This window comes from Trematomus bernacchii, unplaced genomic scaffold (assembly GCF_902827165.1).
Source record: "Trematomus bernacchii unplaced genomic scaffold, fTreBer1.1, whole genome shotgun sequence".
In the NCBI taxonomy this organism is placed as follows: Eukaryota; Metazoa; Chordata; class Actinopteri; order Perciformes; family Nototheniidae; genus Trematomus; species Trematomus bernacchii.
The window spans coordinates 10,890,067-10,916,160 of record NW_022987313.1 but is presented as its reverse complement, the minus strand read 5'-3'; the positions used below and the strand labels follow the sequence as shown (position 1 = coordinate 10,916,160).

Here is a 26,094-nt window from a genome sequence, read left to right as displayed (position 1 = left end):
TTCTTTTCCCCCTTCTTCCTCCCCATCCACACATCAACCCTCCTACCCGCACCTCCCCAACTCTCTCCCCAACTCCCACATGCCTTGTCTCTCCTCCCTCCGATGGCTGCTCGTGTTTGGAGTAAAACAGCAAAAAGCCCCCCTCGCAGACATTACATTCACAAAGCACACCGTCCGCCAAAACAGCGGGGAAAAAATAAGAATATGCCGGCTTGCTGCGTTAGCCATTTAGAGAAATCCCATTCTAACTCTGTCCGACTGGAAAACCGGAGCACAGAGCACAATTATTTTCCCTCCCCAACTCCTATTTTCTTGCTTTCTCTCACTCCAGCGCTCTCTCGCCCGCTCGCTGTTTTTTAGCTTAAGCTGCAGTTTTCGTTTACTTACAGTTGCTACTCAGCATTGGAAGTAATGAGGATCTTGGGAGAGCGCTTGTTTTGCGAGCCAGCGCAGGCCTAGGCTCCTTCCCCACAGGGAGAGTTAACTGGCATTAGCCCCCGGCTTGGAGAGGCATTGACTCGCACCCATTGAGAACTAAACCGCCATTATTGGAGCACGCTGTTTATCTGCCTCCTTCCCCTAAAGACAGGACAAGTGGGGGATATTACCTGTGTGTGTGTGTGTGTGTGTGTGTGTGTGTGTGTGTGTGTGTGTGTGTGTGTGTGTGTGTGTGTGTGTGTGTGTGTGTGTGTGTGTGTGTGTGTGTGTGTGTGTGTGTGTGTGTGTGTGTGTGTGTGTGTGTGTGTGTGTGTGTGTGTGTGTGTGTGTGTGTGTGTGTGTGTGTGTGTATTTACAGCCTAAGGGTTGTATTAGGAGATGGTGCTGAAGCAGCCCTTTCTCTGAACTACACACCGGTCTATTAGTGCTCACCGCCTTTACCCCACTTTAGCAAAAATGGCCCCTGCTGCTCCAAGGAGTCCGTATTTGTGAGAAACTATTAGGGTCTGTGTGTCGGTGTGTGTGTGTAGGCAGGCAGGCAGAGGCATCGCTACATGCACTGTATACATATATCTGTACACCCTTGCATGCATACATGTACACACATGTCTGCTAACGCACACCTGCACCTTCCTTTCAACAGCAATTAATAAAAGCCTTTTCATTGACTCTCCGGTTGACTTTTCTTCCTTGGCATTACTCATACCCACACACACACACACACACACACACACACACACACTAACACACGCATTAAATCCATTGCTTAATATTACCAGGGCCTAGAAACAAAACAGAATACGGCCACAAGTACTCTCCCTCGGCTTTGAACTTTCCCTGCATTTGCGTTTGAAACCCTGATGAAAAAAGCTTCAAAGACCACACTCCCTCTCTTCAAAGGAGACTCAGGGTTGCCTCGGCAGTCCTCGCAGAAAATAAATTTAAAATGTGTATTGGGTTTTTAGCGAGGAGCATTATCTCCAAAAATGCAATGAACTCCCATTACTTTGGCCCCGCTGCCTTGTATCACGAGCAAAGAGTATAACATGGATCGGCCCCCTAAGTGCCTTTTTTACAAAGAGAAAATTACAGTTCTTTGACTTTTCAGCACAAATGTAAAAGAGCATTTTCATTGAAGATATCTTCACTTTGCTCTAGTTCTTCATGGAGCAGGTCCCTTTTCTAAAACTTCAACATCAGATCTATTCTACTCTAAAGCCTAGTGGTCTCTGGCGCTAACATTTACACAGGTGCACTTTCATGACGTCTGTTTTAGACCTGCTATCAACATTCACTCTTTCAGGATAAAGTTAAGTTTAATTACAATTTATAAAAAATAAAGGCAACTTAATTCTTAACACATATTCCCATAGATGTGTATGGATGTGATTGGCAGGGATTTCTTTCACCATTTTAACATGTGTGTATTTGTGTATGTTTATGCGTGTGTTTGCTCAGCTGGGTGCTTGTAGAGGTGTAAATTGCCAGTGAGGACTGTGGATAAAGATGAAGGCTGAGGGACAACAGAGATATCGCCATGATGTCACTGATGACCATGTGCTAATTGTGTTATAAAGCACCTATGGGAACACTAGCACTATAAGGAATAAACACATTAAGAGATCTTAACACTGGAATACAAACACATTCAAGCACTTACAAGTTAAAACATGCATAGTAAAAGTAAAGAAAAAAGTAAAAAACTGGCAAAAAGATACAAGAATAATCACCAATACTTCAACACAGTCCCTTTAAACAGTACAAACATAACAATAGCTAAACATTAAAACTATTAACTCATATGCATCAATGAAAAATAATTATTGTTTTCCCAGAATTGTACATTTCATATTTTGAATTGACAAAAGAATACTGTGCTGTTCACATATAGCACTTAGTTACAGCCAGACTTACTTACAGAAGCATACCAATGGATCAAAACACATTTAAATCCCCCTCATGCACAGCAGCCAAAAGAAGATTACCAGAACAGTGGAAGTATTTTCTTACCATTTTATTTGTTTTACATTCTCATTCATAGCAAGCAAAGACGGCCTTTTCTTTTGTGGACAGGGAAAGATATACAGTCGGCTCCTGCTGACATTTAGCTCTCCTCGCTCTCTCCCAGCAGCACGTGGAGAAGAACTGCACGTCAAAGATTCAGAGTATGAATTATTAATGGTACAGATTAAACGTGCCAGGACTCACTGTGGAAGCCTGTTTGTTTTATTTGGACGTAATTATTTAATGGCACCTTGTTAAAAAGGATAGTGAGGAGAGGAGAAAGGAAAAGAGGAGAAAATGTGGGATGAAGCTTTGTTTGGACAGTAATTGGTGGTGAAATAATTACGAAGTGCTGTGAGCGTTCACTGCACAGACCGAGGTGCAGAGGTGAGGCGTCGCCTGACTCAACTCTTCTTTCACTATTTTCTCATTTGTTTTTCAATTCTCTTTCTTGACAAAGAGATCTGTTTCGTGTCATCCTTTTTTTCCCTCTTCATCCCCTCTCTCACACACACACACATGCACAAACGCACCATTGCATGTCTTTGCATTAATGTCAACCCTGGTGACAATTTACATGGGCATGTGGAGAGAGTAGTGGAGCATGGAGGGCACTGTTCCCTATTTGTACCTTCATAGTGACTCACACACACACACATACACACATATACTGTACAGTGTAAGCTGCTGCCACCACCACTCTGCCATCCAAACAAACAGAGTCTGACAGCATAGCCGGTGCCTGGCATGCATCCCTGCACACACACACGAACACACACACACACATGCACACAAACACACAAAGTCCAGCCGTTATTGTAGTTTAAAGGTTCAGTACACTCATGCTACAATACTTCATCCTCACTAACCAGCCGCCCATCGAAACTCATGCTGCATCTAAATCTGTCCCTCTGGCTACAAGGGGCCATGACCCTTTATAAGAGGCTCTTCCACATGAACATATATACAATACAATGAAGTGGTCATATAGACAGTAAAAATAATACACACAAACTTACCAGTGGAAAGTAACTAAGTAAATGTATTAGTCACAAAGAGAGGTACAGGAAAACATTCCTGCCTTCTCCAATAACACTTTTCAACACCTCACCTCTGGCCGGCAGAGAACTCACTGTTCCATAGTTTGAGTTTCGCCATTCTTATAAAAGACCTGTAGTATTTTGGATCCTGTTGTATTTTTGACTTTTTATTTTAACCATCCAGAATATTTTATATTGTTTTGTTTATATTTGATATAATATTTTTCATTTTTTCATTTTATTTTGAATTGTTAATTCTCTTTTCCACTTTTTAAAGTATTTTAAGTATTGTATTATAAAGTCTGAACAGACTTCTGCTTCTGTGACGAAATAATTTCCCAAATTGGGATCTATAAAGTATCTATCTATCTATCACTGTACGATTGGTATTATTTTAGGTACTTGTTCTTGATTATTTCCACTATCATATTATATACAAATAATGCGCTGCATCTCCGGGGAAACCACTATGATTTTTAAGTTAATGCCATGGTAGGTCAACAAAATAATAATTACAGAGCCAGGGCAGAGGGGTGATATCCAAAGAAAAATCTCCGAAATTCTCTAAGATTAAAGTCACACATTAAGAGAAATAATACACTTGATGAATTGCAACGTCAACAAATAAAGTAGTTAAAACTTGATCCCACTTCAATGCTTAACTGCTTAAAAGTTAACACGTCACTCATGATTACCCAATCATACTAAAATAAATGAGAAAAAAACAGTTTCCTTCTTCCACCTTTTTACTTGTAATGAAGTATATTTAGCTACTTTTATTAATGTAAAGCAGTGTTTGTTTCACCACTGGTACACACAGAAGCACATAGTTAGTAATTATTGTTTTATCTAAGGGTATCTTCAGGGTTTGCACTCCCGACGTTTCCCTTTCCCTCCACCACATGATGACAGACTAATCGAATATTCCCTCTTTGAAGCAGCGCCGCTGGATCTATTTATGAGTCAGGCAGGGGGTCTGTGTGTGTGTGTGTGTGTGTGTGTGTGTGTGTGTGTGTGTGTGTGTGTGTGTGTGTGTGTGTGTGTGTGTGTGTGTGTGTGTGTGTGTGTGTGTGTGTGTGTGTGTGTGTGTGTGTGTGTGTGTGTGTGTGTGTGTGTGTGTGTGTGTGCGTGTGCGTGTGTGTGCTAATATTACAGCACATATCCTCTACCTTTGCGTTTTTACGAGTGTTTCCTTGTGCGTTTGGGTGTCTTTATTTACACTTGTTTGTCCAATTACTTTTACATTTGCGCGTGTTGTGTGTGTGTTACTGTGTAGGCAGCTGGTGTATGGAAATGTTGTTTATGCGTTTTTATGCAAAGCAATTATGTTGACTTAATTGGGTTTGTTTATGTGGAGAGTTTGCCACCTCCAGTCATGTTCCTGCTACCGTGGACAGACACATCACATCACACACACACAAATATTCGCGCACACTTATTGAAACAGCACACTTTCTACTTTGTGATTGAATAATGTGAAGTGTTTCCTTTATAATAAGGGATTTATATTCAGTGTGGGTTCTAAGGACACTATCGCAGAAACATTTTGTTAATATGTCACTCAGCGGCAGTAATTCATAATGTGGCATCCTGAGTAAACAAAGTCAAATCATATACCGTAATTGTACAAATATGTAGTGACAATCACTAGTGAACATGTACAGTTGAATAACATCAACATGTCTTCTGGGTAAATGCTGCATTTCACTAGCATTATGTTCAAGTACTGGATTTTTCATCCACAGCAAAGTACAACCAATGCAGTTTTAAAAAGAAAAACACTGCCCAACGTCTGTTCCTCTCCTCATTGCCTCAGGTCTGAATCCAAAGATAAAAGGTTAATTTGCCATTTCTCTCTTTCCTCTGGGCCAAATCAATCGGACATAGTCTCTGTCTGCCATTGTCCTAATCAGACCCTCAACTCGCTATTGGATTTCAATGGAACAGGCGCAGCCCAAAGACCTGCACAACCACCTAATCAATGATCCTCAAATGCTGCTGGTTTCTATAGGGGATCGCTTTGGTTTTAATGCCTACACAAGGAAGTGACACAGGGTCCAACGACTTGATACTGTATGTCCTCTGGAAGTGCATTTGTCATTTAGCTAATAGCGAATCACAAACAACTTCATGTATAGTGATTCTGCTGCGTGCTTGGGGGGTCTGTACATTTGGCATCAATCGCTCTAACCCTATCAAGCCCAATGAACACATCCAGGGTAACCTAAGTCCAAATGAACCTTCTAACTTACTTCAGTGTCATAGAAAGAAATGCAGAAGGGGAAACAAATTGTCCTTCACAGCTTTTTGTCACAACAGTTCATGCAGTTTCCTTCAGTTTTTAAGTAATACAGACAAGGGAGTACAGTAAGTCTTTTTTTACTATTGGCCTCGCTTTAATGCAAAGAAGATAATTCAATTAATGCAACATATTTTTCTTTTAGCTTGTATTACTCTGAATTGTGTGTGAATGTTTGAAACTTTATGACTGTATTGTTGTGCAGGTTCTGCGATGGCCTCACAGAGCTCTGGGAATGGACCAGAAGGAGCCCACCCGCCAAACACCCGCTCACCCATGGCTCAGGAGAAAGGTATGTGTGTGTGTATTTTGTATCCAATGGCACACATTCAGTGTTTGGCCTTGACATTTTAAAGGCGACAAAGAGTAAAGATAAGTTTGTTTGAGTGGAATACAGTGTGTGTTTATGACAAGAGTTTTACTTTGGTGAAACATAATGGCTAACATTCTTAGGAGAACCAATGCAGCATAAAATGTTTCCAAAAGAAATCCTGATAATTTACAATCAGAATAAAAGAAGCTTTATACTTTTCTAAAGTCAGCCATGTCCGAAATATAGTTTTTCACATTCCACACCAGTGAGGACATGAAGGGTGAAGATCATAAGAAACTAAAATATAAATAGTCTGTTCAAAGCAAAGCTCTGTGAATATCACCAGTACTGGTTGTAATGAAAGGTTTTCTGATGGAACATAAGGATGTAAACAAAGATTGTGGCTTGTTTGTCTCAATGCAGGACGGCACCAGCATGTGTTGAAAACAAACATTTTAAACAGAATCAAATGATAGTTGGGGTAAAGCTCTCATACACAAGGTTTTTAGCATCATACGACATCATTTCCCAACATAGGTCAGAGGAAAGCCATGTTTTTGAAAATATGTAACAGTCAACATTCAGTTGATTAAGCTCGAGTCAGAGCGTGTGTTCTTTTGATGGAGCCACTTCAGTTTTGCCCACAACTTGTTGCCAAAGGCTTGTAGCACGAATGCTAACCCACAAGCCACATGCGCCTGCCAGCAGAAAAATAGTTTCCAGCAATTATGGCCACTTGTCAAGTATTACTAAAAACAGAAGAATTACTCATTTACATCCACACAACATTGTAAACAAATCTGAAAGACTGGGATGTACCCTTAATGGGATGACTGTGATGCTCCTTCTCTATCACCCACTGAAGAGCAGTTAACATAGAAGACAGGGAGTAGATGGATGAAGACAGAGAGAGAGTGATGCACTGTAAAACGTTATTTTCCCAACATGATGAAATCAAACAGGAGATTGAATGCTGCTCTCTAATGCCTGTAAACCTCGAGTCCCCCCCCCCAGCCCAGTCCGGAAAAACAGCGCCGGTTAACAGGGCTGGTTGTTGTTTTCTAGCAAGGATTAACCCCCCCTTCCCAAACACACTCCCCACTTTGCTCAAGTGCCTGCCTCCCTAAGAGCCTCTCTCCACTCTTCATTTCCATAAATCCGCTGAATGTCCCTTTTTCCCCCCCCCCACACTGTCTCTCGCGTGCTTCGCCGGCTGCCTGTTGTTGTTGTTGTTGTCCGGCTGAGAGCTTCACTCGCTCTGCCAAAAGAGAGAGAAAGGTTTACGCGTGTGTGTGTTTTTGTGGAGATGGAAGCAGAGAGAGAGAAATCCTTGAACGTGTTATTTGCTTTTAGCACTGTCTGCACAATGTTCCTCTCCCCATCCATTTTCCAGGCAATTTAAAGTGCAATATTACACACTGTAATTTTTTTCTCCTCCTCTCCAGAATCCCCTTACCCTAATGGAAGCAAAACATTACAATAATGTCCTCGCTCCTTAAACCCAGCACTCGCAGCCTAAGCACTTTCAGGCCCCAATCGTTCTTTCTCTTGCTCCGTTGCTCTGTCTTTCCCTCCCACACTTTCTCTCTCACTGCCTCTGTCTTGGCCTCTGTCTGTTTCCCGCACGAACAAACACACACACACATTGAACATTTATTGCTCTCTTCTCCCCATTATCCCCGCCCCCCCACACTCCGAAACACAAATATGTACACACATGTATGTGCACACAAGCATATAGTGAATACACACTCAGTTTTAAACTTTTATCTCCCTCCTCTCTCCTCACATTTGCTCTCGCATTCTAAGCAGAAACAAGGAATTATACAAGTGTCTGCTTGCACTTTCCAACTCCTAAACCCCAAACTCACTAAAGAGTCGGAATGTGCGCGCTCTTTCATCAAAGCGGATAGCTATCAAAGTTTACAGTCGAGCAGACCCAATCCATTTACACCTTATCTGCAATACTGCATCCCCCCCCCAACACACACACGCCCACACACCCTCGTCTCGCTCACTCAATGGCTGTCCAGCGACCTTTCTCCATTCACGGTGGATTGGGAGACCTTTCTATGGGTTTTTTGGGTCCGCTTGAAAGAGCGAAGCCCAGGCGAGGATTGCTCCAAATGTCAATTTGAATGGTGGAGGCGAGTTTGGGGCCTGAGAGGTTTTAACACATCTATTGACAGAATGGCTTAGAATAACATAGTAGCCATGGTCAATTCACTGGCTAATTCTTTTTTTTCATGCCCCAGAACACACATGGACTCATCTTTTGCAGGTATACATTCTTCTTTTAGGCCAGGTATATACTTGATCTCTGCTTTCACTGCTAAAGGAGTTCACTAAACATTCTGTGTTTTTTATTTTTGCTCAGGGTTCCTTTTACATGTCAGCCTGTGCTTTTTGTGCCTGTTTTGTCTAATACCCGCTCCATGCCGAGTTACTCACTGATTTGTATCTACGAGTAACAGGAGCCAATGCCAAGGTAAAAGATTAGGCTTTCATCAAAAGGAAGGGTCTCTTTACACGGGGCCATTGAATGGATATCTACATTTATTTAGCGGGTATAATGACCTCATCCACCTTCGCTCAATCCCTCAGTCAACACTTGATTTTTCTGAGCAGGTGCATTTACTCTTAAAGAGCTCTTTGTGTTTTAGGCACCTTTTTAAGCAAAGCATTGACATTGCGTTTTATGTCTAATTGTGTGTTTCAGGGTTCATGTCTAACATGCAGAGGAACCAGCCAGGCTCTCAGTTTGCTTCTCCTCAGTCAGGACCTCCCATGTCCCCCCACCCCTCACCTGGGGGCCCATTGTATCCTGGGATGGGTCCCTACTCCCAGAGCGGCCCTTCTGGTTCTCATGGACCTCAAGGATCACAGTATGGACACCAAGGTTAGAACCAGTTTGCCTAAAAAAATTATTATAACAAATGTTACTTTAACTCACAATTAAACGTGAAAATACACTTAGAAGGGAATAGAAGGTTCTGGAAGATTGGCCCATTGATTATCTTTAAACAGAAACTCGTATTAAAGTGCGCAGGCCTTTATTATGATCCAATAAGCTTGATGACGTAGCAACCACTCCCAGGGTTAGTTAGTTAACTGCTGTAGCCGGCAAGCTAACCACTAACTTGCTACATGCCTGAAACATGCTAATGCTAATCAGCTCACCAAGCTTCTTTTTCAACATGGTGTTGAGTTCTCACGACTATACATCATTTCAATCAATTAATACTTTATTGAAGAGTTGAGAAAAAAACTCTGAGCTAATGAAATTGTTAACTGCTCAAAGTTACTTGGACATCTGGTCGATAACAAGATGTTAGGTTTACAGTTTTGTACCATGAAAAAAAAGCAAAACCAAACTTCAACTCGTTGGTTCATTTCATTCTCAAGTAGAGGATGGTTTAATACGAGGAGGGGGTTCAACACAGCTTGTAATCTACAAGAGTTTCCCTCCATTTCAGACTCCTTGGCCGTTCGTTCACCTTAGTGATAATCACCTTTTGGTCAATAACTCCAGGAATTCATGAAGATGTAATTTACACAGTTTGCAAATTCACCTATCTTTGCAATTCTATTGAAATCAATATGAAGGGGTGAAGAGGCCTTGACACTTAATCATACAGTATTTTTAGGAAATAATAGCAAATGGGATTTCTTTTTTACTTCGAGAAACACATTCATTTTCTGGCTATATAATGACTGTATTACACATTTTTCCTCAGCCTTACAACAATTCTGAATGGGACGTTTTCAGCACTAGTTTGAAATGTTCTTCTCCTCTTCTACAAATGCCATGTGCACTTTACCAATAATGTGCTATATTGTGTTTAGTACAGTGTTAGCTAAGAGCACCTGCGTCAATAACCTATTGAAGACACAAAGGCTATAAAGGAGTCTAAGTTTGTAATTTGACCAAAAAGTCATACATATTTCATAATTCCTTTAGGCAGGAGTGAGGACATTATCTCGAGGCTCTAATAAGAAATGGAGTCCTTGGAGCCAAGCTTATTGAAACAACACAAAGAAACTTCTGTCACTCTTTGACAGAAAACGAATATGTACTGTAACTTAAAGCCAGATAAAGACTATTCAAAACCAAAAGAGATGGAATTTGGATCCTTTCAAATTTTACGATGAATTATTACTCATGAAAACCACTAACAGGCCCTGTGTGGACTTTCTCTGTTGACTTTTACCTGACAGCAGTTTTGTGGAACAGCTTCTTCTTTCTGCCTAGTCGTTTTGGACTGATGAATACCACGTAATACCAAGGAGCCTGGCCTCAGATGGGAAAGCCACATTTGTCTTTGTTCATGACGGTTGGCCCTCGTTTCGCAGTCACATTGGGCCTTGACATCGGTGTCATTGGTTTTCAAAGAGACTTTTCTAATGAGCAATACAAAAAGATTCATTTTAAAAGACATATCTATCCCCTCTTTCTTTCTCTTTCTCTTTCTCTTTCTAAGACTGTCTCACACAGACATTCGTATATGGTCTCTCCTCCTGGGGTAGGTCTCACTGCAGGCATTAAAACACATCTTTCTGAAGATGAGACTCTGAATATTCATGATGCACTTGAACTCTGGACAGACCTCTTGGCCCTCCTCATGATAACATTATGAGGGAGCTCCAAAATGACAGGGGTCGTGAGGTTTATCCACGGAATGATAATGTCCAGTGGACCAAAGAAAAGATCTTTCACTAAAGTAAAAGTACTATACTACTAACTTTAATACAAAGTACAAGAGTATAAGCACAAAACATTTTATAAATAATATTCATTATGCAAAATGGCACATTTCAAAGTAATGTTTATTATCAGATGATAATTTTGTATGCATTAATTTGTTCATAACTTTATTGTAGCTGGTATTGGTGAGGATCATTTTTTCAACAAGATATGGGTAGCCATGTCTATAAAAATACGTCATCATTTATTAGTTAATTTAGGATGTTTAATCTAAATCTGGAACGTAACCAGTAACTAAGATATTAAATAAATGTAGTGGAGTAAAAAATACACTTTTCCCTACAAAATGTGGTCTATTGTAAGTCCAAGTGGCATAAAATGGAAATACTCAAATATACAGAAGTATCCAAAAATTGTATAGTACTAGTAAGTGAAGAACTTGGGTTTATTTATCTAATTGCATTCGTCCACTGATGATGTCCAATCTGAAATGTTTTGCCATCATCCTACTCCTATTCATACATGGTATAATTGTTGATATTTCTTTAAATTAGCCATTTAGTATTTTTGGCGAATTTAAGTTCACCAGTCATTTCGGATATTTTGTCTGTTGTGTATTTACAACAAGATGACTGCAAAGCTTATTTTTTATCTTACACACAAAGGGGGAAACTACGCGACAAAATACAAACACAAGAAATCAAACATTAATTAATTTACGGGTTCACAACTGTGAAACAGTGTTGAAACCTAATGCTTCATATTTTAATACGTAGGGCAACCTAACTTAAAAGGTTTACAAATATAATAATTTGTTGCAAGATACTGTCAACTCATTTTAAAATGATAAGGTCTATAACTTGATCAATCTGTGAATATCATTCCTGTCTCTGTTGGCTAATTGTACTACAGTTTATACTCCAGGCCTGTTTTGAGGAGACATTTGGTGAATCAGTCAAATCAACCATTTATATAAGCTTTTTCTCATACTCAAAAAAAGGCAAAAAATAAACACTGATTCCCAGAAAGATGGGTCAAACTGTGGATTGCTCTCTGCAATTCAGCATTCTCCTCTGCTTTTCCTCAATGTATGACACCTGGCCATCCAACAAACGTTGACATCTGCTGTACTTTGTCTTTGCCTTTGGCGGCACCCTAGACGAAACATTGTTTTTGGTTAATGTTTGCTTTAAAGTGTCACCTTGATGAATGCGCCCATCCGTGGTGTTTCCCCAAAATTGCGTCCTCTCCCTCGCATTTGTTAATGTTGATTAATAACCCTAATGCATTTGGTATTTGGTCTCCCCTCTCCACCCACCCTTATCTCTTAATGTGACTTTGGCTGGGCCGACAGCCCAGTAAGCAGACAGAAAAAGAGAAGTAAAGTAAGCAGAGAGCGACAGCGAGGCGAATAGCCTGGAAGAGGCTCTGGAGGCAGATGAGCGTGAAATCTCACTCGGATGACAGGAGAGATGTTCCCATCAGGAACGGAAAGAACAGCTCAGGCTCGCTTGTCTTCTCATCACAGTCACATACAGTATATTTATACTGATGTATGTATACCCTCATTCAAATGTAATGCACTTGGAACTGACCTGCATCTGTCCTGAGTTTGTACTCGAGGATATTCTCAGACAGCAGCGCAGCTCCTATCTAAAAGAGGTTTTTCTTAAATGGCTACTTTTGTATCTTCGCATAGTGTCAACAACAAAACAAACAAAAATGGCAGGCAGTAAAAAATATCCTCTTCATTCAAGCTGTATGAATATTTCCCAGTTTATTAGGTTATACTGTTGTTTAATACAATAGCCCTGCAATAAATAACGAGTACTTTCATACAATGTCCAGCTTTTGTTGGAACTGTCTAGAGGTGTTTACTGTATGCAGTGCTGTTGTTTGTTTTCCATCATACTAATATTTGCTTCTTACATTTTGACATCCCCATCATGTAATTAGTACTATTGGCCAGGATATGGCTTTGTTGGATGACGTAGCACTGCCTTTGGGGTCAAGTTCAACTTTTGGGCTAGACCACTCCGTGTTTCTTGCGTTATCTCACAGAAACTAATGAAACAACTTTGGTTTTTGATATGCAGCGCTATTGCCTTTCTGAACACTGCCTTAGCAATGACCTCATTCAGAAATCTTTGATCCACAAAGGGACAGCCATCAGCAGAAATATGAAAAAAAAAATCAAAAAACATTCAGTACTGGAAAGTATTCAAAAGGGAACATAGCTGGTGTCCTAGATCTTGAAGGGTCTGTTTGGGGTGAAGAGGGCAGACAGCTGCTGGTCATTGTTCTTTTCCTGACAGCTCCATCTGCTTCCCTTCCCTCTCCCTCGCGCTCTAACAAATTAACCAGCCATTAGCCAACACAGAAACGCACTCCAAGTTTCTGAACTCTTCTCTGACTGTTTTTCTTGGCCTGTCCGCCTGATCTACGAGAACTCAACCTCTTAAGTTACTTGTGTGGTGTGTACCACAGCTCATCAGAGAACATCACATCTGTGTGATGTTGTGTAAGGAAGGTTGCAGCAAGGATCTTGTATCAGCGGCAAACGGTTGTAGCTTGTGTAACCAACTACATAAACCCAACACAGTTATGATGATGATTGCAGGAGGATATGCCCATTTTACAAACAATCCTAAAATAATATGTACTTATTTACATAGATCTTAGATTAGTGGAAACAAGGCTCAAGCTTTCCCTCATTTGGCTATTCCTTACAGCTTTCTCCAACCCTTCTGAAGTGCCCGCTTCTTGCCCTCAAAATATATTTAATGTTTTATGTTCATGGCTTGTTTAAAGTTGAACTGATCTCGTACTGTGTGTTGATATCGGCCTCTTCTCGGGACTCACATAACTCCACCAGCTGTTTCTAAGACGTGCAGAGCCAGCATGTTGAGAACAGTGGACAGGGGAGGAGGATATCAGACCATTACAGGAAAGAGATTTGGAGTGTGTGTCAGTTCTGCTGGCTTTCTCTCTCACCCATTGCAGTGCCCCCCCCCCCCTCCCTCCCTCGAGGGGTTAAGCACTCGCTGGTAATGACCATGCTTCATACAGCACTTTTAAGCCTTGGTGCCTTGCTGGGGCGGCGGTGTAATTCAGCCAAAAAAGCCAACGCCTGGGGGAGGGACAGGAGTTTTTTTGGAGGAAATTGAGTGTGTGGTGCTCTGTAGCCCCAAGGCTCACCCTGGCCCTGCTTAGGCTCAGACGCCCTGCCGGGAAGGTGCTGAGGTGGCTGAGAGAGGATGTTAAAGCCTCAGGCAAAAGAAGACGCTGCAAAAAAAAAACTATCCATCCCAGCAAGTCATACGTGTATACTGCAGTCTAATACCGAGTCCTAAAAGCGTATTAAGGACGGGAAGAAATGTGCTGTTTGCTTTTTTATTTGTATTTATCCGTTTTGGCATTATCAATAGCTGTGAACTTATCTGAAGTTTTAAGTTTTAAGAGCACTCATATTTACAAGGCACCCATGAGATAACATAAATAAGTACAAAATAAATAAGAAATAAAAAGTATAATAAAATAATAATAATACAGGTATAATACGAGTCTGTGAAAAATCAGCAGCAGTGGTAAAAGTCCAGTATAACAGATACTAATGTTGTAGTGTGTAGTAAGTGTAGTAATAAATACATTTTCTTAAAGGTGGGGTATGTAATTCACTTCAGATACACTTTTTGTTATATTCCATGGAATGCTCTTAATATCCCGATAGCAATGAATACATTAAATGCTTTGACAATAAATACATAACAAAATGTCATCTGTGGAAGCCGTGGCGCTGTAAAAAGTACGACCAATCATTTTAGCCAGCCCGGCTAAAATAACTGGATGGCCTACCTGCCTGTCAGCCTTCCATCTCGTGCACAAACTTATCTCGTGCCCTCATTGGTCATGTGAGCGTTCGTGTGTGTTGGAGGAGGGGCTCTGTAAGGAAGTCTGAAGGAAGGGGCAGATTCGGCTGCGTAGTTTCAAATTCTAGCGCACTCGAGCTGGTTTCTCCATTCTTACCTACCCTACCTTTAATCTCAAGAGCTTCAATCTGTTTTAAACAGATTAAACTACATTAAAAACTGTTAGAATTATGGTATATGTAAAATTATGTTATACTGTACTTTAAATAGGAAATAGGGGAGATTGTGTTTTATAGCACCCACTCTATATATACTATATATATAAAACTTGTTACACCTGAGTATAATGGAACGAGATATGTATCAGGGTGTCCACTAGCACATTGATAAAAAAGTAAAAAGAAAAATGCTGTTATTCATTTATTTTATTCGTGTTCATCCACATGAGGACATGGACAGTCTGCTCTTGTCCTTGGCAGCTCAAGCATGCAGCCATGTAATCTGCGTTCCACTCCTTATTGATGGAGCTCACAGATCCGGGGGGCTGGTTGGTGCACCATCATACCTTTCTCCACCGTAGCCGGCAGAATGGCTGCCTCGGCTGTTAGCATTGGACGGTCCAGTCTGCTGAGGAGGCAGAAGACGGTAATCTGCTCGGTCACACTCAGCTCCCCCTCGGGACTGCAAGGATTAATCCCGGCGCAGGATATAGCTTCCGTCCAATGCGTGACCATGCCCGGAATATCCATGTAATTGTGAACGAAGCACCATGAGCTCTCCTTCTCCTTCTCCTCCCCTCCATCACACTATAAATACCACCAAGACTCCCCAAAGGCACCAAGTGCCCGAGAAGCAGGCAGGAAACCAAGACTGAGCCACAAGGACACGAGAAGGGACAGATAAAGATGACATGCTATTTGTCCTCTTTTTCAGAGTAGTATGGCTAGCATGCAAAGTAGGAGAAGCAGATGATACAGTTCTGTGAATATATGTTGATGCTTACATGTGCACAATATGAGGCACATATCTGTTTGAGCAACAGGAAGTGGAATTTCTGAGTATTTATAAATGTTGTCATTTTGCCAAAAATGCAGAATAAAGTATCAAGATTTTTAAAGAGAAAGTGTCAAACCTTCATATTGGCTACACAAACGAGTCCCCAGCTCAAATGTATTTCATCTACAAATAATACATATTTTCAATTTATGATCAAATATATGTGTGCTTATAGTAATGTACATTTTAAATAATATATATTCTAGCTATAAAGAATATATTCTATATTGCCGGTTACTGATCCAACTTCTTCATCTGATGTTATCTGAATGGCACCTCGAAAGACTTTGGAAATATAAATGACTCTCATGAAAACACCTAGAATTTCAGTGAAAGTAGGTTATGCTATCTGTCCTTGAAGAAGCACTCTGGCGCAGCACCAATCTTTCAGGAGAGTGAATCATCCTTGTCAGGACAGAGCAAGACTCTCATAGGAAAGCTTAGCATTAACCCAGTCCCACAGCCACTCCGTCTTTCCTTTGTTAGCCGAGGCAAACATAGCTGGAAACTAGAACATTTTGAACGGTAGTACATCAAATGACAGATCTGTCTTCACCCCTCCCAGTAAAGTTGAATACAGTCTCATGGAAATTTCCAGACTCACTCCCACTTTTTGGGGCTTTTGGAACATCCGCCAAAATGGGAAAAAAAAGAATGTCCAAATGGGACTGCGTGATATAAACAACTCCCCGGGAGGTGTGCTGAAGCCTCAGTTTGTCACGAGGGCCAACAACCACAAAGTGTCCGCCCAGGCCATTGAGAACGTATGGCAGGTCGCCATGACATGGGGCTCAACAGCTGTCCAAAGAGCTGAGAGAGGTCGCTGACTGCGGCCTTGTTCCAAACCGTCCACCCAAGTGAAGTGAAGGGAAGGAAGCTGCAGGGCACCGCTCCCAGTGTTTCCCACAGCACAGTCACTTTAGAGTGCAAGGAACATGGAAATGTATCTTTCACTAGTTTCAAGGTCTCAGAAGTATTATATATGCATCCACACAGACAAGCAGATGGATACACACACACACATTTAGTGTGCACCATATGTATCCTCTTGTGTTCGTTAGCAGACATCCTTTCTTCCTGAACGCTTCCCTATTATAGCCCCAAAACCCTTGACAGGTGTCAGCCGTACTCAGCTCACCGACTCACCAAAGCCTCCCCAGAAATAATCCGCTTCTGCTTTTCCTATCTCCCACAGTAGATTTCATCACAATTTCTGGACAAATTCAACCGATGCTGCTGACTTTTATGGGAAAGACTTTTATTTTGATTCAATATAAATCCTATCTCGGGGCTTGAGGAGGGGAGGCAGGAGTTTTCTCCCCCCACCTTCTGTCTGCCTGTCTTCCTCTCTTTCCGCCCACACCCTCCGCTGCTTCCTCCCGCGATATCCCTCTGTTGGACTCGCAGGCTTATGTCATGTGGAAAGTGTCTTCACTGAAGCAGCTCGAGGACACTCAGAAGCCATTTCCATTTTCTGAGACATTTTTTCCCCCTCTTGGTGAATATTGTCATTCAACGTTCCCTCATCTGAGCGTGCGGAAAAGCCTTCAGGTTTTAAAGGGACTTGATCCCCTTTTCCAGACATATTCTCAGAGGATTAAGCAGTGAGGCCCAACTAAAGCACCCTTAATCAAATCACAATAAATAGCCCCCTCACAATGCAGGATGCCACATTTTCCTTTCTATCTTGCAGGGGATTTGTCCCAGGGAGGGGATATCACAGTTGAAACGGCCCAGTGCCTGCCGAGGGAATACAATGAGATGTGCTCCGTGTGTGGGAGTGTGCTGCACTTACATGTGCACTAGGTGTGTTTTAGTGTGCCTAAATGTATGTACATGTTGTTTTTGACAGCATGGTGATTCTCTTACAGCTCTTATTGCAGCTGGTGTTGGAGTCGAGCACGGCTTTTAGAGCCAAAATGGAGGGGTTTAAGTGTGCCTTAGGAAAGCTCCTGGCAGCGCATCCGTGTGGCCCTCCAGGGCAGCAAAAACAGCATTTACTGCAGATTAGAGCTCCTCTCAAGTGTTTCACAAAGTCAGGCTTAAGCTTGACAATTGTTCCCTGGGCAATCTAGCAACCTGCAACGGAGGAAAATGTCACCACACCTCACCCCATTTCGTTTTTTCTGGCCTCTGCTGGAGGTTAAAAAGGTTATGAATCAGAATTTGGTTTTGCACGTCACATTCCTCATTTTTTATCTCACACCAAATGATGTTATTGATTGATGACATTGTTGTATGCATGACTGTAGGTATAGGTGTATTGATGAACTCAATTTCTCCTTAATGAAAAGAAAACACAGGACCCATTTTGTGTCATTTTTATAAGCAATCTATCAATTTCACCTCAGTGAAATGTCTCAAGTTGCCAGCAGCCATGTTTGACCTTTTTCAGTGACTTTGTCTGTGAACTACCTACTTTTCCAAAGATGTAAGGCTCATTCATATGTTGTCTTCTTCCAGGTAACTACCCTCGGTCCTCCAACTACAGTGGGCCTGCCAGTACTGGCTACAGCGGCCCTGGCCCCGGCATGACCAACAGTCTGGGAATGAATGCTAGCAGCCCCATGCACGGCCAGGGGCCCGGCCAGCCCATACCTGTGGGACGCAGCCATGGCGCAGGCAGCCAGAACAGGGTGTACCCACCCATGGCCCCCAGCTCCCCCGGCATGCCCCAGCCAGCTGGGCCCGGGATGGGCCCTCCCTCTTTGGGTAGCTCTAACCGCAAGGCCCAGGAGGCAGCAGCAGCTGCCATGCCGGGATCTGCCAACTCGACACACAACAGGTGAGAGCAAGCACCCAGGGGCTCACTGTCTCTGAGTTTTGTAGATTAACATGTGTTTCTTTATGGCTGTAAGTTTTCACCCAAGTTTGTGTGTTTGTGACTTTTACATATTGCATTATTTATTTTTCTTCAAAATTTGCAAAAGATATCATGATATTTTTTTAACAAATTATTCCGGCCACAATAATCGAGAGTCTGATGTCTGTATATGTTCATATCATTCATTACAATTGCTCCTATGCTATTAGGTCCTACAAGTGATCTTGAAAAGACAGAAGAATAGATTCAATATTATTATTACATCGCTTTCAAAAAGAAAAGGCTCAAATTCTTCTGTAGGACTGAACCTATTTTAGAAATAGTGTTTTTATTTGTATTGAAGACACATGGCACATAGAAAATAATTTTTTTACATCAATGGGAACCACAGTTAAAGAATAAAAACAACTAGTGATCGTCTTAACCTTAACTACTATTGTACATCAATTGAAAAGCAATATTGGTATGCTTGAATAGGGGCTGGTAAGCATCTCTTCTCTATCTTACATCACTCTCTCTGCACGGTCGTGTGTGGGGAGGAGGGCTGAAAAGCACCAGAGAGAGTTTCTGTGCCACACAGTTTGTCTTTTTCTTCCATGAGTCTTTTCAGACGTGAAGGCATGAGTCGTTCTCTGGGGTTCCACGCTTCTGTGAGCCATTTGCCGAGCCATCCCTATTTTCACACATCTCATAAAGTGCCTGACATTTTGATAGCTGGCACTATACGCCAAGTGCCATTTGTTGTAGAGATATTGGCCTGTGAGCCGACTGTATGGGTTGAATACAGCACTGTCAAAACATAAAAGAAGGAAAAGCAAACCCCAGATTTAACTGTGAAAACACCAGAGACCGAGGTGACACCAAGCACCTTATCACAAACACAAAGCACTTTGATGCTTTAACAGCATATGAGTTAATATTATGTTTCCATCAGTGTTGGAATTTTAAATGTAAGCGTCTGTGCAGCATCGGAGACCAGGGCTGTTGTGGGATTGTGTGGGCAGTAAAATGTTGCTGAACCCTGCCGGGGGATCTAGTGGAAACATGGCCGTCTTCTGAGAGGAAGTGTGGATTTCTGCGCTTCCTCCTATCAGTGCGGGGGTTCGTCTAACAATGCATCATGGGTGCCAGCATTCTGCATGCTGTAGTGGCGAATGAACATTTGTCAATGTTCATTCCTATTTCTCATGATGCATGACTCCACCTGGAGACTGTGAGCTAGCAATGAAGTTTTTGTTTTTGTTGGGGGTCTGTTGGTGCCGGTCTTCAGGCGGCCTCCTTATGCGAGGTCCCAAGCCCAGATGCAGCCACGTCATCCCACCTCCACCCACTGGCCTGCACCCTACCCCACCTCCACCTCCACCTGTCCACCACCTTCCCCTCCACTCAGACCTCACCATCCACCCATCCTGCCACCCTCACATTCACAGCACCATAGGTAGGTCCACCCCCATCGTGATGTGTGTGTGCATGCCTTTAAAGGGATAGTAAGGATATGCTTGTATGAGGTACTGTATCAGTGTATTACGTAGATTGTGGTCAGCACGACCAAGTTTGAGTCACAGACAGGATGACCACCACAGCAGCAAAGCATGTACTGCTGTTATTGTTCACCGCATTACCTTGCCAGGTACATATCCCTTTGATCCGAACTGAAGCCGTTTTTCCAGCCGAAGCGACAAGACCCCACTGAAAAATACAGTAACTTTATCTTACAGAATATGGTAGATGCTGGTCTACTTTTGCCTCGATACGAAAGTTTGTTTGGGTTAATATTTGAATTTGTCGAATCAAAACTAATCAAAGTCACACAAAAACACATACAAACTAGCCAGTCGAGAAGACAAAGATTACTGTATTATTTTAGTGGGGTCTGTTGGCTTTAGTGAAACATCTTCAGTTCCCCTGCAGAAAGGGTTGTGTTACTGTATGGCAAGTAATGCTGTGATAATATTCGAAATATAGCGTACACTGATATTGATCGTCTGATATAAGCTGTGGTGCCCACGTCCACAACAGTTCATTCATTTGCTTTCGGTACTTATGTTTTTCAAACCTGCCATCTACTGTAGGTATTACACTGACTACGGGTAAGCACATCATTCAACCCCACTTTAAAACATCCAACCTATCCTTTTAAAAAGAAACTGTCTTCATGAATGTGTTTGTGTGTCAAACTGCTATGGAAATGTCTCATGCTAAACAGAACTGAAAGTGATCATGATGATATTTCTCACAAGCTCCCTCTGAAAACAAAACAAGAGGAGTCATCATGCGATCATTGTAATTGCCATCATCACCTTCAGCATCATGACTGCAGTCATCATTATCATCATCAGCGCGTCTTAGTCATGGCAACAAGTGAGCGCAGGCAGCATGATGCACGGACACACTCACGGACACACTCACTGAGTTTTAGATTGTTATGTGCACTGTGTTTGCATTTTGTGGGGAGGCTGGCAGTATGTGTGATTAATTACGTGCATCAGCAGGGCCAAACACACACACACACACACAGTCACACACACACAGTCACACACAGCAATGCAAATGCTGGCCGAGCCATTAGGAGACGGCTGGTCTGTCAATAAGAAGTGGCATGACATGATCCCCACTGCTGGGACCAATCAGACTGGCTGTCAGTCTCTCCTCACATTCAGCCAGTCTTCAGAAAGGTGTCGCGCGCTCGCTGTGGCGCTGCCGGAGGAAAGGGCTCTCTGTGCCACTCTGTTTGTTTACATATCTGTCTGCAAAGTGTGTGTGTCTTCACTCATTTCTCTTCTCTGTGATCCCTTCTGATCTACCATGGACTGTGAAAACATCCCTGTGTGTCTTGCCTTTGTTCGGCGTTATTAATGTGTTGTGTTTTTACTGCACTGCAAAGTTCACATTTGAAGCAAAAAGTCCAGTGCGATGATGACTTTTGATTTTGATTTTATGTCGGAAATCTTTTTTCTGTTTGGCTGCGATGCCTGCACTTGCAAACTTCCAAATTGCTATCGTATTTATTCAAAACAAAGCATTACTTCGCCTTGCACTGGAGAAAAACTGAACAGAAACGGCTTAGAACAACAAAAGACTGGTATCTCGCTTGTTTAAAAAAAGAAATCTGCAGACTAGGTGAGACTGTAGTTTTCAAAGCAAATCAGTGTTAAAAAAATGTAATTGTCATAATGCAGCTGTCTTCTTTATTCATAAATATTTATTTAAAGCAATTATGAATTAGTTGTAGCTTTGACTGATTTTAAGTTTTTTAAAAAGCAACCTACATTTTTGTTAAGATGGGCATCTTTGGAGAACACACCCGTTTCTGTGCTGCCAGTCTCCTGCTTAGAGTTTTCCTTGCCTGCTATCGCTCATTCTCCCTCTTTCATCCGTCCCCGTCTGTTTCTGTTCTCTCCTCCCACCTGTTTCACTCTTTTTACCGACTCTCCCAACTGTATCGCCCTCTCCCTCTCTGTGCAGCTCTGTTATCCTACCCAGACTGTTTTATCTCCCTCAGTCTTTCTTCCTCCCAATTTGCTTTTTGTTCTCCGCTGTCTCCAGCGCGGCCTTGTTATGTTTTTCTTCCTCAGATCCCACTTTAGAACATCTGACGGAGATCAGGAGAAAATTGGCCTCCGAAAAACCTGCAGTTAAAGGCTCCAGTTCCCCGTTTGCTCTCCAGATCTCAGCGCAACATTCTGAAACATTCAGACCTAGTTCCTCTCCGCCTGAGAAACAAGTTGTTAGTCGTAGCACATGTCTAGCTTCACTCTTTGATCCACCAACCCAGAGTGAACTGCCACAGCCACCGCACTGCCTAGCCTCCATATCATGGGGCTAGTTAGCGGGTGATGTCATTGGATGGTCTCTTCTTCTTCTCTTCTTGAATGTTCCTCACTACATTCCCACCAATAAACCCTTTACATGTCCACCTCTCATACCCAATATCAAACCTCCCCTGATTCACACACACCCTCACACATTAGTAGACACACTCCAGCTTCATTACGCTGAGTGAAAAGAATGCCAAATGAGCAGAGGAGGGCCACTTCTGGTATCCCATGGCTGCAGGCGTAGGTCGTGATTAAATCTTCATAAAGTCTGGCATGAGTGTTTTCTTCCCTGGAGGCCTCCAACCTCCAACTGGAATCAGAAACAAATGTCCCACTTTTATCGGTTAATCAAGTTGATTAGTGGTTGAGGGGAAACAGGGTCTAGAGTTTAGGAAACGTACAAAAGAACCCTGTTGCTCTACCTTAAAGGGGACCTATCATGCAAAATGTACTTTTGTACGTCTTTTATACATGAATATGTGTCCCCGGTGTTCCAGGGAACTCACCAAGTGTCAGAAAACACAACCCTCTCTATTTTCCTCCATACCCAAATCTCTAAAAAAGGGGCTGCAAAGGATCTGATGAAAACTGATCCAGATTTGAACACTGTCCTGACGTCAGGACGGTGGCGCTACGGCTATTGGGCCAACTCCACCAATCAGGAGGAGACAGCCACGGCCATTGCCGTTCGAAAGCACTGGAGACGCTGTAGTACATATGCCAGGCCAGTAGATGGTGCTGTTCTCACAGAATCTGCCCTTGCAAAAACAGGGGTAAAAAAGTGCAAATTGAGCGAAATGAGGCATGGCTAAAATGCATGATCTGTTTGGTAGTATAAATATGCCTTATATAGGTATGGTCCTACACTATATTATTATAATATAGCATGATAAGTCCACTTTAAGTTAAATGTGTCAAATAGCGGACACTAAAAAACCTGCTAATCATAATTAATTGTAATCTAGATTCTATTGATGCTAATTATTTTAATATTTAAAAAATGTTATAGTGGTTTCCTGAAATGATAATATGACTGTGGGAAATAGCATTGGTTGTATGGAAAGTTGCTTCCCTTGCTGCCAGTTGTCAGTATGATGAATTGCAGTGTAAAAACTCTGACATAGTAATAACACGGACGGTGTCAAACCCTGTCAGTGTGGAGGAGGTACACGTTTGTTTTTGAAGAAAGGTACGGTACAACATTTATCCGGGGCTGTGGATTGATGTTAGGGATTTTTTATTTTTTTGGAAAAGAGAAGAGAACAGGAAGTATTAAAAGGTATAAGCTTTTCTTGGCAGCAGCTTCTGAGGACAGAATTGGCTTTTCAAATGACTTTCCAGCGCTGCCGGCGACACTCTACACAAAGTTCCTGGAGCTATAGGAACGGGCTCTGTCGGAAAAAATAAGCACTTAGTAGAAGAAGAGCAAAGCTCAGAAAAAAAAGTCGTAAATCAAAGGGAAATTGAAGGGAGAAAAATGTTGGAAGAGGGGAGAAGAGAGGAAAGGAGAGTGCTCCCAGGCAAATCCTCGCCAAATAATTCATTTCTGACCTCCTTAGTAAGTAAATTTGCTAAATAAATAAGAGCAGCGCTTGAATGTCAAGAACGAGGGATGCTGCCTGTGGTGCTTTGTCGCTCGCAGTCTTGGCAGTGTTGCGGCGCGCTCTGCTTTCATTAGATGGGCAAAATAAATGGCTTCTCCTCTATCCATCCTGAGCTGTTTGATGTTCGGGAAGGAGGGAGTAGCTTTTCTCTGGATTTAATATGTTAAAAGCTGTCCTTTTATTTTTTGTGGGGGGTTTATTCTGCCGCCCCTTCCTTTTTGTATGTGTGTGTGTGAGGGTGTGTGTGTGGTGAGTTGAGTCAGGAGTTTGGAGGAGCCATGAGCCCAAGCTGCCCTAAGAACAGATTGGGTCCATATATAATTCATGGCCTCCAGCCGATCCACTCCATCCTTCCATCCAGCAGCCTCTCTCTGGCTCTCTTTTCTCTCACTTTCTTACACACACTCTACACACTCACACACACAAAGCAGAGTGATCGATAGGCAGGGACGCTCACACACACACACACACACTCACACACACACTCACACACACTCACACACACTCCTGCAGTCCCAGCGCTTCTGCTGTCTCGTCCAGTTAGCAGCGCTGGGAGGCATCGGCGCGGCCTGTCACCACGAATGAAGGACAAAGGCGCTGCCACTTCTAGAGAGACACCGTCAGCTGGTTGGCTGGCACCTCGTAACCATGGCATCCCCTTGGCAACAGCGCCCACCCTGCGCATGAACACAAGGACACGCTCAGACACCGACACCGACACACACACACACACACACTGCCCACACGGCCTTCTCTGATGCCCTTCACACATGTGGACTGAATAGCAAAAGGAGATAGGTGTGTGTGTGTGTGTGTGTGTGTGTGTGTGTGTGTGTGTGTGTGTGTGTGTGTGTGTGTGTGTGTGTGTGTGTGTGTGTGTGTGTGTGTGTGTGTGTGTGTGTGTGTGTGTGTGTGTGTGTGAGCATGTGTGTGTGTGTGTGAGCATGTGTGTGGTGAGAAGGCAACAGTTTTTTGTTTCTATGAACGTATTTAAAAGGTTTTTATTTCAACCGTGTGAGTTGAAGGTTTCTCTGCCCTAATGGTGTCTGGACAGGCCGAACAAAAGATCGAACACCCAAGCAGTATTTTTGTATACATCTTCGCTGTAATGTGGTGTCAAAACTCTCACACTAACTTTTCTTAAGGAAAAATAAAAGCTCAGAGAAAGAAGAGCCTCCCTGTCTCTCTCTCTCTCTCTCTCTCTCTCTCTCTCTCTCTCTCTCTCCTCTCTCTCTCTCTCTCTCTCTCTCTCTCTCTCTCTCTCTCCTCAGGCCACTCCTTGACAACAAACTGAGAGTGCACTGGCCTGATGGTGTTAGGAAGATGTTTGTATGTTTCTCAGTGAGAGTGTGTTCCCTCGGCTCAGTCTCATGGAACAGCGATTACCTCCAGCTCTGGGGCCCTGAGCTGCAGATACGCCCCCCCTCGGCCCACCAGGGACTCATACACACACTACTCAGGCTTCTTCTTGCCTTCATTTCCATCCCTCCTTCTCTCTCCAGCTCCCTTCTTCTTTTCTTCCTCTCCCTTTATATCCATCTCTCCTCTATCTTCCTTCGCTCTTTCTCTCTCTGCGGCAACAGGATGGGGTTTTTTTTTTTTCCCGGCACAAAGGTGCCTGAGAGCAAGATGAATGCGCTATGCCGTTTCTTTTTCTCCCCCCCCCTCCCCGAAAGCGGCACATGCATATATTAAGTGTGATTAAACGCTGTGCAATGCCTCCATCAAGTGCTTTCTAATGGGCTTTTTTATGACATGAATTAGTCATAATGGGAGAGCGCCACAGCTGAAAACCTCCAACCACTGTTGTTGTTGTTGTTGTTGATTTGGATATTTCACCATTCACATGAGAGCTTTTGCATATATCGCTCAAGGTGGGTGAGGGGCGTTGTTACAGTACAGTATGGATAAATGAGGTTCGAGGGCATTTAGCAACTTATTTGTCCTGGCTGGCTTATCTGCGCTCTGTTTTGTGGGAGTTGGCATGCAGCGTACATTTTCACTTGAGAGAGAAGTTGCAACGATCAAAAGGTACATTTATTTCCGTGTCTTGACTCACAGAAAGCTTTTTAGGGAACACGTAGGCAGCAAGGAAGGAGTCTCAATCCCCCCCCCCCCCGTTAT

At 42.6% G+C, this 26,094-nt stretch overlaps 1 protein-coding gene across 1 annotated transcript in view; it reads left to right on the top strand.

The window, feature by feature from the left end:
- Positions 1-26,094, top strand: part of arid1b (AT rich interactive domain 1B (SWI1-like)) — a 165,298-nt gene that overhangs the window by 119,680 nt on the left and 19,524 nt on the right. Inside the window, exons 6-9 of the mRNA XM_034124043.1 lie at positions 5,987-6,073; positions 8,814-8,993; positions 18,188-18,509; positions 19,819-19,986. Coding sequence (XP_033979934.1) covers positions 5,987-6,073; positions 8,814-8,993; positions 18,188-18,509; positions 19,819-19,986 — 757 coding nt within the window. The remainder of the gene's footprint in view (positions 1-5,986; positions 6,074-8,813; positions 8,994-18,187; positions 18,510-19,818; positions 19,987-26,094) is intronic.